This window comes from Triplophysa rosa, linkage group LG15, assembly GCF_024868665.1.
Source record: "Triplophysa rosa linkage group LG15, Trosa_1v2, whole genome shotgun sequence".
Taxonomy (NCBI): Eukaryota; Metazoa; Chordata; class Actinopteri; order Cypriniformes; family Nemacheilidae; genus Triplophysa; species Triplophysa rosa.
This window is the reverse complement of record NC_079904.1, coordinates 8224670-8240045: the sequence shown is the minus strand read 5'-3', so window position 1 is coordinate 8240045 and position 15376 is coordinate 8224670. Positions and strand designations below refer to the sequence as shown.

Sequence of the window (15376 nt, the reverse complement as noted above, 5' to 3'; positions counted from 1 at the left end):
AATCCCATTTCCTACAAATTCTGAAAATCCTCTTCGCTGAAAAAACTGAGATTCACACTGAATTAAGTATCAACAAAAACTTAATTTGTGAAATTCTGATTTGCACTTTTCTGAATGAGAGAGAACCACTGACAGGTGACCCTTCTTCATAATAACCGACTACATGAGAGAAAACACTTTTTTGTCTTTTAATAAACCAATATAGACAACAAAAAAACCTCAAGAACTTCCTCAGAATTATTCATTTACATATTTCAGAATCAAAAATCTAAACACACAGCTCAAACACCTTAAAATGACCCACAAAATACACATTTCCTCATTAAACCTGACAGATCCCGTTTGAACACCTTGCATAATAATGCATAAACTTCTCTTAAATCTCTTTGCATTGACATGAAATGTACAAAGACAGTGAACGTGTGGACACTCCAAATTCTGACAATTATGCAGATGGTCTCCACATTGAAAAGCATTAAGCATGAATGCAAAGTCAAGGCTTACCCAAGTCTGGCTTTAGCTCAGTAGGCAAGCTTAATTTCCGTGACATCTTTGCTGGAAAAAAGAGAACACGTCTCTTTACAAACACATTGAAGCTTTAGTAGAAGCCATGCAATGCTAGATGCTTGGAACGGCACATGGGAGACACTGCGATAGATTTCAGCCAAACACACACTGCAAAATGCTGCATGCTGGACAAACACTACTAGGATGTGAATGCGGTTCATTTGGCTGCACGAAGCCCTGAAAGGAAAATAATTAACATCAGAACAGACAAAACGCTCATTCCCAGCGTTCCGAATGCATGCACCAGACAGAAGAGAACAAGCTGGAACTGATGGCCTGTATGTATGACTTTTCCCATAGTTCGTCTATTGACATTTCTTTGTCGTATATTGTGTCAAACACCTAAACATTTGCCATCATCCCAGATAAGCACGTGACAGAAAATACTTTGAATGTTATCTTGTAATAAGATTGGCAGCCAGCAAAAAGAAAAAATCATCAAGAAAGCAACAAAACAAAAACAGGTTTCACAGTTTATCAATGTAAAAGGAATTAAACAGAATAATAAATGATACAAAACTTGGTTTGGTTTTCAATAAGAAGTACTGTAGCATCTACAGTGACCCCAGAAAGTATTTGGATTTGGTCACTTAAGTCAAACAAAAATATATGAATGTCTTGGCAGCATGTAACAAAATTTAAAAAATATTAAATAAAGTAGAATTTATCACACATCACACACACACACATCACACACACACACACACGCACACACACACACGCTTTGGTTGACTATCCCCGTGGGGACAGTCCATAGGCGTAATGTTTTTATACTGTACAAACTGTATATTCTATCCCCTATCCCTAACCCTAAACCTAAAGATCATAGAACACTTTTTGCATTTTTAGATTTGTAAAAAATATTGTTCTGTACAATTTATTAGCTTTTTTGCCCCTGGGGACCTCAATTTTGGTCCCCACGGTGACACGAGTCCCCATGTGTTGGTGTGTATTCAGGTTTAGGTCCCCACCGGGATATACAAACATGAACACACACACACACACACACACATGTTAACCCACCCCCTAAACCTAACAATCACAAAAAACGGTCTTCTCTTTAAGATTTTCAAAAAAGTTAATTCTGTATGATTTATAAGCTTGTTTCCTCATGGGGACAAAAAAACGTCCCCACAAGGACAAGGGTTTTGGATATTGCCATCTTTGTGGGGACATTTTGTCCCCATACCGCAGGGTTTACCCTTCCCACACACACACGCAAAGAAAACTGTTCCAATAAAGACGTCGACTTTCTTTCTTCAGCAGAAACAAAATATTTATTTTGAAAAATGTTGGTAACCAAACAACACTGGCTCCAATTGACTTCCATCGTATGGACACAAAACCACTGAGACATTTTTCTAAATATCTTCTTTTGTGTTTTGCACAAGAAAGAGTTTTACACAGGTTTTGAATGACATGAGGGTGACCAAAAGATGACAGATTACACTAGTGAGTTAGAAATCATTACAAAAATGACTGACTTCTGAGAATAATCTCTAGCATCATTTCATTGCAGATGTCACTTGATTTGATATATTGTCATTTATGTTTTGAAACAAATTCATTTTTAGGCGTGACTTTGGTGTCCAAATACTTTTGAGGCCATTGTTTCTAAAAAAAAATACCAAAGCTGGTTGCGGTCTTAACAAAAGTGCATTTTTCCATACTCACTATCCCGTGCTGACATGTACGGACATAAAAAGACAAGTACAGAAAAACAACAAATTGAACAACTCCATTCCTACAGACAGACGATTATAAAACAGCCACCGGTGTGGCCCAAGTTTCACAACAGGCACATATCACCAGGTTACATGCGTGCTACATGAACGTAGCATGCAGTGGGTATATCCGTTTGGGTTTATTTATGTGTTCGCCGTTTCCTGTTTTGTTCATACATAAAGACAGAGACAATGTGATCGAACAAAACCGGTGGAACCTCCTCGACTATATAATCCATCCTTACCTCCTCTCCCTCCTCCATTGTAGAACTGTTGATGGTTTGACATCAAGACTTTTTTGGAAGGAAGTAAAGCACATCAGCAGTTAGAGATACCCAGCAAGACACAGCGCAGGAATGACGGAGCGTGACATTGAGAACGTATCGACCTGTGTGTGTTAACGGACCGCATCTGTTCTGCGTCTGCCCGCGTTCGGGTGTCATGGCGAGTGTATGCTGATATTTGCACAATGATTACAGGGACCTTCTTTCAATATTTGATGATCAAGCCACTTGCTGGGAGAGCGGCAGGGAAGGTCTTTGCTCTGACTGAAGGTTAAGTCATTTTTGGAAATACATTCTCGTTCTGTTCTGACCTTTCGGAGCAAATCGTATCTTTTTTTTCAGATCTGCCTCGTGTGAATGTCGTGCTCTTTATGGAAGGAGGTTTTTAGGTCGTCTTCAGCCTATCACGACCCCTTCAGCTTTACCGAATTAACTAGATCGAGAATATGCAAATAGCTTAACATTCCCTTTCCATAACCATGTGCTTTAACTGGGAGTATTTTTGCATTTATATTTGCACGAAAACAGTGTTCATTTGAATAAAGAGTTGTTTTCGCCACCCTGGAGGAAGACTTGGTCTTATAACAAAGGTTACAAATCTGAAAAAAAAAAAACCCGCTGGAAAATGTCGCATGAATCTGAAATGTGACAATGATTTTACTGCTCGTCACGTCTTCGATTAAATATTTGGTTACACAATTCAGCGACGGTATCTTAAAGAAATCAATACCTCATTAAACCGCAACCGAAACACTCCCTCGGCTAAGAGCTCTGTGTTACAGTGCATTTACAAGCTTTGCTTGTCTAGTAAATTTAGATTTAATGTGTCTTTTCCGCCCACAAAACAGCTGTGTCTTGTTCTGATGCTGTGAGATACTTAAGCTAATGCAGACAACATCTACAACTATTTTGCATGGATTATTTCTTAAACCTTACAGCTTCCTAACAATTCCAGCATCAGTGTGTATGCATCAACAATTCCAGCATCAGCATCAGATATGACTATCTGTTTAATTTTTTGGCAAATACTTTGATACAAAGTCTTTGTGTCCTTGAGTTTCTATTCAGGTCATGGATCAGCCCGTCAGGGATCTCAACCTATAACTTGTTTCAAGCCCAGATGTTAACCACTCTATTCCCAGCAGACATAAGTTCCTCATGTCAGTCATTATCATTCATCACAATGTCAGACATTCTCAGTCATGTCGACCTTTCTGAACCTTTGTTCTCAATTACAGATGCAAATACAAAATAAGATTGACATTTCTATGATGTTCAGCAACGACTGTTATATTTGACACTGGCAGCAAGAATGTGATAAAAAATACACCATTATGTTGTGTACAGCAGATTTTTGTGGACAATTGTCGTTTCATGAGTTCGCCTATGCAGATAATAACAATAGAGCAATGGTAGAAAATGGTATGCGTCCGGGGAGCGGTGCCCCGAGCTCGCCGGATCCTACCAAACCCGGAGCACTCCCTCCTGACCGGGGCGAGTGCCCCGAGCTCGGAACCGGCCCGAACCCAGAGTGCAACCCGCGTGTTCCTGCGGGAGAAGCGGGCTCGAGGAGAGGAGCCGGGGTGGTGGAGGGATGCTGAAAACTGTAGAGAGAACGCAGGTACGACAGCTTTGTCTATTTATAGGAGAGCTCGCTTGACCTGATAGGGTAGATGCTGTGATTGCTGATAGCGGATCAGTCGAGTTGATTATCTGCTCCTGCTCCTCCCGAACTTTGTTAATTAAACATCATTTATATGTTTCAACCGAAACAGGCATATTTCAAGGTGATTAAAAGCACTATCCCTTTAAACTGAAATGAATAAATGTATCTTAAAGGAGCAATGCGGAGATATTAGCGGCATCTAGTGGTGAGGTTGCAAATCGCAACCAATGGCTCAGAAGGACAAAGGAGACAACGTATTTACAAAACGCGCACTTTAGTTTGTCCGTTTAGGGTTACTGTAGAAACAACATGGCAAACTCCATGCAGGGGGACCCTGCGGTGTATGTAGATAGAAATAGCTCATTCTAAGGTAATAAAAACATAACACTTCATTATGTAAGGTCTTTATACACCTCTGAACACATAGTTATGTATATTATATTGCATATCTGTCAATAGATCCTCCAAAAAATGACACACTTGACCTTTAAATGAACAAAATAATCGATTTTCAGCAGGCTCAAGCATCAGAGCTGATTAGTGTGTTGGTTATAGCGATAGTGTTGTGCTCTGAGGGACGTTTTACCTGAGGTGGGAGATTTACAGCGGTCTTCTGAGGTGGCCGAGCCTTCATTAATGTCACACAGCCCTGTACAGAGAGAGAGAGAGAGAGAGAGAGAGATGTACAGTCTTTGCATTGTGTAAGTTTCAAGTCTCATGATGTGGGCGATCTGCGCTGTATTTTAGTTCCACGCCTGAGAGTGACCGACGTGAGTGATGTGGAGAGTGTGTAGCCTTGCTCTGATCTCCAGGTTGAGAGGCAGATGGGCAGTTTGGAGCTGAACCCAGCTGCTCTGATCAACATTCACCCTGCGCGCATATCCGACAGATCCCAGCCCCCCGCTAAATATCACTCATTACCCCCTGACGCAAACACACACGCCGGGTAATCTGACAACCGGTCTGTTGCCAAGTCACGGCAATCAGCAATCATTTCTTACTGAGTTAGGGTGCACTTCCACTTTCTACCAGCAGGGGTCACAGTGTTGTAGACTGTTTAGTGCTCACTAGGGGTGTGTGGGGGAGAAATCTTTTTATGTTAAGTTTTTATGTATTTTAATATTACCTCATGATACTGTATTCAAGTTCCAAATGTGTTAAGAGTTGAAGATTTTATTTATATTTTTAGATTAAATATTTCTGGTAAAAAATTAAGATTGACCATACTTTAGTGGGTGAAATTGCATTGTTAGTGCTACTCAGGTAAAACCCAAAATTAGAACAAGCTAAGCATATAATTAAAGTTTAGTTTGACAATTTAAGTATGTTTACTTATTCTCCATGTTACCGGGACTAAAACATGCATGATTAGAAGCATTTTGCATCATCCAACACCCTGTCTATACCGAACGCGATGTGGCACGGTGTGTGTAAGACGACAAAAAACAATACAACTCATTATAATTTTAAATGTTGTCCACACTGGATGCCGGCACAATGCGACATGAGAAATACCTTGTTCTTAATGGGATTGTTGCATCGTGTCGTACCGCTCACGTCCAGTGTAGACACGGTGTAACAGACTTTTGCTGACAAATCATTATGACGTGTTGTGGGTTAAAAATCATGTAAACTTTAACTTTGATACAAATAAAAGAATAACAAGTAAAACATCACACCACAGTTTTAACTATAAACTACACAGTTAGGCCGTGTTCAAACTTGACTTCTTTTTTGAAGCTGCTAGCGTCTGTTTTACAAGCTCGAAAAAATAAAATGGCAGCTGAAATGCCCGTTGGAGGATAGTTTTGTATAAATTTAAGTTTATTTTTCACTTTCAATAACTTCTGATTGCATTTCTAGTGAGAAATTAGTATTGTAGTTTTTAAATATGTGATTGGTTATTGCAAAGATGCTCTCTGTTTATAATTCAAATTATTCAAAACTTCCGTTACGCTGCCTATGAAGCCTTTCTCTCTACGCTGCCTTCGTGCACAAATGCTATCTCTGAACATTGCCGGCTGCTATTTGTAAACACAATGCTGCGAGCGTTTTTTTTTTTTACTAAAAAAGCACCATTGTCAACTTTTTCTTGTCGAAAAAGAAGTCAAGTGTGAACACGGCCTTAAACACAACTATATTCATGACATCACAATCTAGATATCAATTTATTATTAATATTAATATTGTTTAACTAAATTTGTGTTTATAGAGAATAAGTGTGTGTGTAAAAGCATATCACACCTCCTGAAGGTTGTCGGCTTTTGCGGGGAGATCGTGGTTGTCTCTGATATGGATCACTGCCATACAATTCCACAGTACCCATATTCAACAGAACCGTCTTCTGTAAGTAATCCACTACTGCCAAACCATTACTGTTACCAAACACCACCCTGTGACACAAACACACACGGCAGAGACATCCCAGTAAAACATACAACTACATACCCTGCTGATAAAACAACTTAGATTAGCATGAACAAGCACCAGCTTTACGTTTAAAGCTGGTTTAAACTGGTAAAAGCAAAGCAGTCATTTCTATATTAACCTTAGTTGTGCCTGTTATGATTCACTAGTGTAAATAAAAAGTCTGCATAATTTGGTTTATTAATGTTTTAGTTGCTGAACCACTATCAACACTATTTAATCTAAAGCCTTTACACCATAAGAAGAACCCGATATGTGACTTTCTGTGAATTTATCAAGTAAAACATCTTTTGTCTCATTGCCTCATAGTGTGATCCTCCTTGCAACCACCTGGGTCCCTATCACACATCTCCATGCTTCATGCGTACTCACAGGCCGTAGCAGGAGTTGATGGCCAGGCTGCTGATCTGCTGGGGCGGCTCTCCACTGACCCACACCAGCTGTACCACCAGCTCCACCTGATACCCAGGAGACTGTTTCAAAGGACTGCTGCGCACCCTGAGGGAACCACACCGGAATAACATGAGTTATATACAGGCAATATTGACTTAAAAAAATTCTAACTGATTGAAATGTACTATTAAATAGACGTAATGTGTAAAAAGGGCTTTATAATGATATTGTCTGCAAAAAGAACTCAACACACTGTTCGGAGTAGATTAAAGGGCGTATACAAAGAACATGTTCTTCCTCTCAAAATCAGCCAGACAAAGACAGTAGAATGAAGCAGAACGCAGATGTCTTGAGATGTGTTTTTAAATACAGACAATGACATGGCATCTTAAAGGCACAATATGTACTTTTCGCTGTTACAGGTCACAAAAAAATACAGGTGTAGGTTGATGTGAATGAGCGTGGAATGATGGGAGTTGGAGTGGAAACCAAGGATATGACATCATTATTACACTGGTTAAAATTGTAAATTTCTCTGGATTCAAAACATTGTTGCAAATATTTCAGATAATGTAGGTACACAAGCGAACAAAACATAAAATATTATGCTAGTGTTTCTTGAATATTTTAATACAAAAAAATCGTACATACTGTGCCTTTAACGGAAAAGTTCACCCAAAAATGACAATTCTGTTATCATTTACTTACCCAAAACAGTATTCAAATCTTTGTTCTGTTGGACACAAAAGAAGATATTTTGAAGAATGTGGGAAACGAAAAGTAGTTTTTTCCCTTCTATGGAAGTCTATAGTGCCCCAGATCTCTTTGGTTACAAACATTCTTCCAAATATCTTTCTTTGTGTTCAGCAGAACAACAAAATTGACACAGGTTTGGAACAACTTGAGGGTGTGTAAATCAAGACAGAATTTTCCTTTTTGAGTGAACCATCACTTTAATGCATTGCTTGGTGCAAACTGCTTAAAAACGTAAGCGTCCTTGCATATTAACAAAAAATGTATCTGTTGCCTGTTTGGTTATTTTCAAGAAAAAAATAAGACCAAAATCTCCATCCCTATATAATTTATAGATCAGCTTACTTCAAGCAGGGTATATTGTCTCTCATCCCATCCGACGAGTTGCTGCTAGTTGAAGGGTGTGTCTGAGGGGTGGCGTTTTGTGGACTGGGGGAGGTGATTGGAGTGGGAGGAGCTGGTGTCTGATCTCCACCCCCATCTGGGGACTCCAGATCATTTACCTCGCACTGTAACCTGACCTCCAATAACTGCAAAACACACGCACATACTGTATGCACACATGTAAGATGTGTATGCATCAGGTAATAGATTCCCATCAGTGTCACTGTTCTTAATCTGAGGCGGGCTAATTGCCGTGTATGTGTGTCTGTCAGTAAGTGTGTCTATGTGCATGAGAGTCACAGGGACTCGAGGTGCTAATAGGTTTAATTTGCCCTCATTATACAGAAGTGTGAACATTCTGCCAGCAGCCGATAACTCGCAAGGTTCATTCCACTTTTGTGTGTGTGCCTCCTGTACCCAATCAGATGAGTTCTTGTGACCCCCACTGCACATGCACGGATTTCAACCTGTTCTTATACGACTCAATATTATCCTTCTAATGCATTAGTATGCAATTATGTCGAGTTGATAACAGCATTTATAAGCCACGATAGCTTGCTTTAGTCTTAAAACCACAATATATATTTCCCATCAATACGCAACAACATAAATCTGAATTATTCACAGATATAGATTTTAATAGTATTATCAAAAGCACTTGTGAGTCACAGAACCATCGGTATGCAAATGTCAAGCTTGCAAAAAGAATGCGGTCGTAATTAAGCTCAATATACAGCTAGACGTGGTGAACATTAATAAAAATGGCTTTGAAAGGATCGAGGATTTAGTTAAGCATCTGACTAACAACTGTTCCTCGGATATCCCCTGTAGACTTCTCATTCTCATACACACATTCATGTGCCTGAACAACATTCATTTAATGAACAGATTTTATATTATTATTATCGTTATGAGTCATGGCAGTTGTCAGGAAACTAAAATAACTCAAGACAGAGAGACACAGAGAGAGTGTACGTGTGTATCTAAAAGGACAGCATTACTTGTACTATATTTTTATAAGTGTATGTAATGTATATAAAATTTGTATACGTTTTTAAGTCAAGTAAACACACGTTTTTTACCTGCACAACCTCTGTTGTGATTTCCTGTTTGCTGAACCTGTATATAATAATGTGGGCAGAGACGCCGGCGACACAAAGCATACGGCTCTCGGGACACCAAGACATCAACTGAATGGCGAACGGGTCCTCGTCCACGATCTCCGTGTTGGGTTTGTCCTCTTTACAGCGCACCTTCTCGAACACCTTGGCTGTTTTTAGTTTGTACAGCACCTGGAGCATTACTGAGCATCATGGGAAACAAAATATTACAGAGTCATTTCCTCAGCGTGTGGAATATAAGAAAAGTATAATATAAAAGATAAACCCTGATCGGGACTCAGAATGACTGGCTGACTGTACATTATCCAACTTATTACATGGCTTCTACGGTTGATAAATAAATGAGCATGAAATATTGATGAGAAAAGATTTTGTTACTTGAAAAAAGACTGCAGTGAAAGACATTAAGCTAACACGGCTGGCTATGCCAGAAATCTGTTGCCCGGGACAACGGCCAATTATATAATTTATCAGTCATTACACAAACGCACTTCACCACACAATGCAATGACTGACCCATCAGAATCAAATATTCCAGAGAACTGTGAAATCAAGTGTTATAACTAATATTTAACATGTTTGCCTTAAAGTGGAGGTAACATGCTATTTCATGCATTCTGACTTCTTTACACTGTTGAACGTGCTGGCTTCTCAAGCTTAACATGGTCAACTTGTCAAAAAAACGAGTTGAACGTATGACGTAGTATTTCTGTGCTCGATTCACTCCACCAGGGTTTGTATAGGTTTCGTAAAGTTTTTTTCGAACATGGATTCCCGTTTCGTAACAAGGGTTCTTAGTCCCTTATTGGACAATTCTCCCGGAAAAGCACGCCCAAGCGTCATCCAGCCAGCGAAAGAGCACGCCCACGCGCGAGTGTGACAGAATTAGCACGCCCATGTGTTCAAAAGTTTAAACGAATCAATTCAAATGAGTCATTCTGAACGCAATGTGCGTTCGTTCATACTGACGCCCTCGCTGTGTACAGTAAAACGCTGATTTAACGAACCATATGCACAGCTCAAAACATTACAATGATGTACGCCACGTTAATTTAAGAAACCTTTTAAGAAATTGAACGTACTCGGATGCAAAACAAACAATATTCACCTGAACAGCCGCGAAACACAGCTAATACAGCTCCTAAAATAGCTCTTGTACAGGAACTCTTCAGTGCCTCACTGTGCCGATAACGAAACAGCGCCTTCTCTGCGGCATAATGGCGCAGCTGCAGTTACAAATGACAGTCTGTTGAATACACGCAGTGTCTTTTGTGAAGACACCCAAAATAATTTTGGCGAGAGTCTGAGGCGGCACGAAATTTGACAGAGGCGGCCGCCTCCCATTTTTCAATGCAGGAAAAACCCTGTTATAGTAAATCAATGCGATTATGTATCGTGTGCTCGTGCTGTAGCTCGGCCCCCCTGCACGCTTCCAGGCACTCGTCTTTTTCCGTAAATAATCGTACAGCTGAATCTGTCTTTTATAAATGGGATCAAACCAAAAGATACAAAGTATGCAATACTACTGCATTCGGTTGTTAAGTGGTGACGTCAGGAATACCTTTTTCGTGTCCGAGCATCTATTCATTTCAAGCGGGCCTACAACTTAAACAGCTGTTTATGAGCACTGTTTACTCATATTGCATATTTAAGCGAAACACGTATCAACTCAAAGGATACACTACAGTCACCAGGCTCACGGAATCTCCGATATCAATATTTGAATAAACGATGAAAAATAAATCGCTGACTGGCTATGTGGGATTTCGTTATGAAGATAAAGGTTAGGATCGCGGTTTTCCGGTAGTTTTATAGCTCACCATGAGCGTATATTAGCATTTTTTGTTGTTTGCCTATAGCATCTTATTGAGCGTTTGGACCCAGAAACAGTATATGACCTTCCATATATGGTGGTGCGTGACGTCAGGCTTAACAAGCGGATAGGTACTCAAGATTAATATGAGACTGGCAGAAACTGCGTCTTTTACATCATATTTAAGGGATTAAAAAGATGATGAGAAATGTTTTAATGCCCTCAAATGCATCAATGAGTTTGTCAAAAGATTTCTGGCCTTTAATCCACTGACTTCCTTGTTCAGTTAAAGCAAAAAGATATTAAAGCATAAGATTAGGTATTCTGTTTAAGCAGGATTAAAAACTCTGTCTAATTAGCTTTATGTTCCGATGCTGGACAAAATGAGGACACATTTGATTTCAAATGAACTCCTCCATTAAAGAAAGCTCATGAATGTAAAATAAGCTTGCATGAGGGCTCGACAATCTCTGCAACAAAAAACAAAATATAATGGTGTGTACTCATAGTTTAAAGGTCAAAAAGCATTCACAGGTAACACTCTTGTGATACTTGCATCCCTGAGCAGTGTACTGTACAAGGTTAGACAGAGTTTGTAAGCTGTTTGACATTATAAGGTCAGTCCCCAGTCGGGACACAAATCACAGAGAATGACCTTATTGTGAAGAAAGGGATCTTTGGTGTTATGTGTTAAACTCCAAGAGCAGTCAGCTTGAATGTTAAATTTGATATTTAACAGAAAACAGTTAACATAAGTCATAAATTCTTAAAATGTTAAAATACACCGCAAGTTGCCTTGAACAAGCACACAAAAGTTATGCAAACTGAATGCACTTGTTTTAGAATCACCAACCAAATACATAAATGTGGAGTAAATCATTTTAATCTGAGGTAATGAAGTAAAATGTGGTAATGATGAAGTCACTCACTTGCTGAGGCATCCCAGAACTTGACTGAACCATCTGCATGCCTGTGAGAAAAGCAGATAAAATCTCACTTTTTTATAAACTAACCCACATAAACTCTCAGGCACTTTCACATAACCACATGTATCTGAACAAACCACCGAGGTAAAGCCAGCTCTGCGGCAGATAAAAGCTGAGAGGAAGTGCTTGTCCCACCACTGTCAAACCCGCTACAACAAATAAAAGGTTCTGTCATCTCGTGGGCAATGCATGACAAAATGCTTACTTCCTTCTTTTTTGTCACACTTTCCTCTCGACACTCTTGTGTCCCGCTCATCAATGCCAAGCTATTTTTCTACATTTTGTTATTTCCTATTTCTGCTATTTCAGCAGAAGCACAAACAGTGCTAGAAATGAGAGAACAGACAGACAGAGTAATGAAACAGATTCAAATGTTTGTTATGCTAAAACGGTGATGCCTTTTCACTGACTTACTGTTTTTATACAGAGCCAATGGTATTTTGTATCCCTAAACCAGCTGTGTGTTTATGTTTACTCTAGTTCTTTTGGATGTTTGTATTCTTATGCCGCAGTCAGACTTGACTTTGAGCATGCAAAATTCGTTCGGACGGTGCTACGAAAATGGGCAAGAGCGATTCATCCATTTTTTACATTTCTGTACCGAGAGGTCACGCTGTGACGTTTTGATCTTCTATTGGTCTCACGCAATCACGTGACGTGAATTCGCAGGTCAGAGTTCACCAAACTTGAACGTTGCTATGCAGCGAAATATATTTGGACGGGCTTGCGTTTCCGGTCTGATGCATTTGCATGCGTATGAATGAAAGTCAAGTGTGACCGCCGGTTTAATAACGCATCATTTTGTATGTGTACATGATTTTACTGACCATTGGTATTTCACACATACGCACTCTTCTTACCCAGTTATTATTATTTCAGGGTAGCTTTGTGTGCCCAAGCCCCAGTTTCCCCCACTGATAGGCCATTCCTATAATAAACAACAAAAGCACAAAGCCCTTAAAACAGCAACAACAAAACCCAAGCGCATCAATCTGACAGTTCTCAATGTACGAGGAGAAAACAGAAGTTATTGCCCTAAAGCATATAAAGATTCCTGGAAAAAATAATGCAAAATAAAGCAGCCAATTTGTACGTTTTATAAGAAAAGATTTCTCTTAATATAATGACTGCGCTGGCAGCCTCGGAACATTTTTGCAACGTGGGCGGAACCTTTATTAAATGGCTGGCGAGGCTCTGTAGGAAAGCAATTTCTTACAAGGTGTGCAAGTTTAAGCTGTTTATTCAATGCTGCTGTGGGCAACCTGGTTTAACCTGCAACCTGTGGGAGACACGCCCACAACTTCAGACGTCATGTTTTCTTTTATACCTGTAAATACCCTGTCTGTGTTTCTGACTCACACAGTCTGAAGAAACACTGTGCCGCACAACAGGGGCCTGAAGTCACACAGGCACGGGGCAGGGGGGCTTTTCACTAGGGGCCGCAATGTAAGTCACTCAAAACCAAGGTATACAGTAGCGCTTTACATCTTAAATAACTGTAAACAGCTTTAAACAGCCGTCCAAGTTCAGAAATATACGAAAAGGTTTATATAGCTTATATATATAAATTATATCACACATTATCTTATCTATCTTCAATGTACAGTATGGGGGGGCGCCAGTTCTTTAAATGGGTTTACGGGGGGCGCGACCATGAAAAGGTTGAGAACCACTGATCTAAGTCAATGGCATCCAGCATTGGTTGGTTATCAACTCTCTTCAAAATATCTTCTTTTTTGTTTTGCGCAGAAAGAAAGCTTGTCTCTTTTCTATTGTTTGTATATATTCATAATGTCCTACAACAAAAAACAGCCAGAATCAGTCTAAACAAAAGCCATCTGCTACATGTTTACCTGATACCAGGTACATGACAGCAAGCCTCTGGTAATACACTGGCAACACCTCCAGATCTTAAATAGTAGTGGATCCACCAAGAACATCAGACCCACAACAAAAATGTCAGTTTTAGATATTTCCCCAAAATTTTTAATTCCAACTTAACATCTCAATAAATATACTTTTTAATGGAAGAAATCATTCAACGGATTTAACAAAAAATAGCTTTACAAATGAGCCTTAAACCATTTAACCTGCAATCTGTTTGAGACATAAAATTGCAGGTTACTTGAAGAGTTGTTTTCAATATGTGTTAATGTGACATGACTCAAAACTCAAGTCAAATGATGACCAACTTACCAATCATTATTATAAGCTTATCGTTGCGAATCAGACTAGAAAGTGCTGTTTTATGTACTTGCTCAACTGATTTTTGTTCATTTTTAATAAAGAAAAAATGTACTGCAGCTTCAAAAGTCATTAAATGAAGTTTTATGCAATGCCACACGTGCCCTCTATTCCACCTACGTTGCAAAAACGTACTGATCTTCAGTTAAATTGAATATTTCTTCAATACTCATCTCTCGTGGTTCTCTGTCAGACTGACATTTTTATTTGTGTGTGTGTGTGTTTGTGTTTGCATGAATGTTGTTTCACCTTTTTGCTGTAGCCCTGTCGTTTCTGGCGAGACCCGACAGAATAAAGTGCAGGTATGAGGTCCACAGGACAATCGGCTAAGTACTCACAGCACGTCACAGGGGACTCGTGAATCATCATGGGATACGGATTTTCAAAGATGGGGTAACTATGGAAACATAACAGGTCAAAACCATCAGCCAGCCATCAGAGAAAGGTGTGATAATGCCAAACATGTTAGTCACAAATAACAAACTGTGACACAAACAGCGTAAAGTGTGATTGGCTAATGCGTACCCATTTTGTGCAAGGTCAATAACAACTAAATCCTTCTCCAGAAGAACCACCACAGCGTACGGTTCCTGAAAATCTGCAAAAAAAAAAGATAAACATGACGGGTGCAATTGTGGAATAAAAAACGATTACTACAACCTAAGGTTTGCTCACAATACAAGACGTTACACACATGATTCCATACAGTGCAAATACAGAACAGTAAAACATTAAAGCAGCAACCTACATGATATAAGCAAAGGCTAAGAAAATGAGTACATATTATTCACAGTAAGGCACAGAAAAGAAGTCCTCTCACTTTTTTTTCTAGACTCAATGCTAAGTTCAGAGCAGTCGTGACGACAGCGGATGACAGCAACACACAAGTTCTAACCTCTCAAACGTCTCAGTAATGAGTCAGAACCAAAGACAAATATAGGCCTATTTTAATATACGTACACAGCCAAGCACTCTTATGCAAGCGACGCCGTGAACAATTTCTCTCCTCCTCCT

General features: G+C 39.5%; 1 protein-coding gene across 1 annotated transcript in view; it reads right to left on the bottom strand.

The window, feature by feature from the left end:
• The window catches only part of stxbp5a (syntaxin binding protein 5a (tomosyn)), an 87347-nt gene that overhangs the window by 9285 nt on the left and 62686 nt on the right, over positions 1–15376 (bottom strand). The window contains exons 11-19 of the mRNA XM_057352536.1: positions 14888–14960; positions 14612–14759; positions 12979–13046; positions 12062–12102; positions 9281–9501; positions 8160–8344; positions 7041–7166; positions 6486–6634; positions 4828–4890 (exon numbers count right to left, since the gene is read on the bottom strand). Coding sequence (XP_057208519.1) covers positions 4828–4890; positions 6486–6634; positions 7041–7166; positions 8160–8344; positions 9281–9501; positions 12062–12102; positions 12979–13046; positions 14612–14759; positions 14888–14960 — 1074 coding nt within the window. The remainder of the gene's footprint in view (positions 1–4827; positions 4891–6485; positions 6635–7040; positions 7167–8159; positions 8345–9280; positions 9502–12061; positions 12103–12978; positions 13047–14611; positions 14760–14887; positions 14961–15376) is intronic.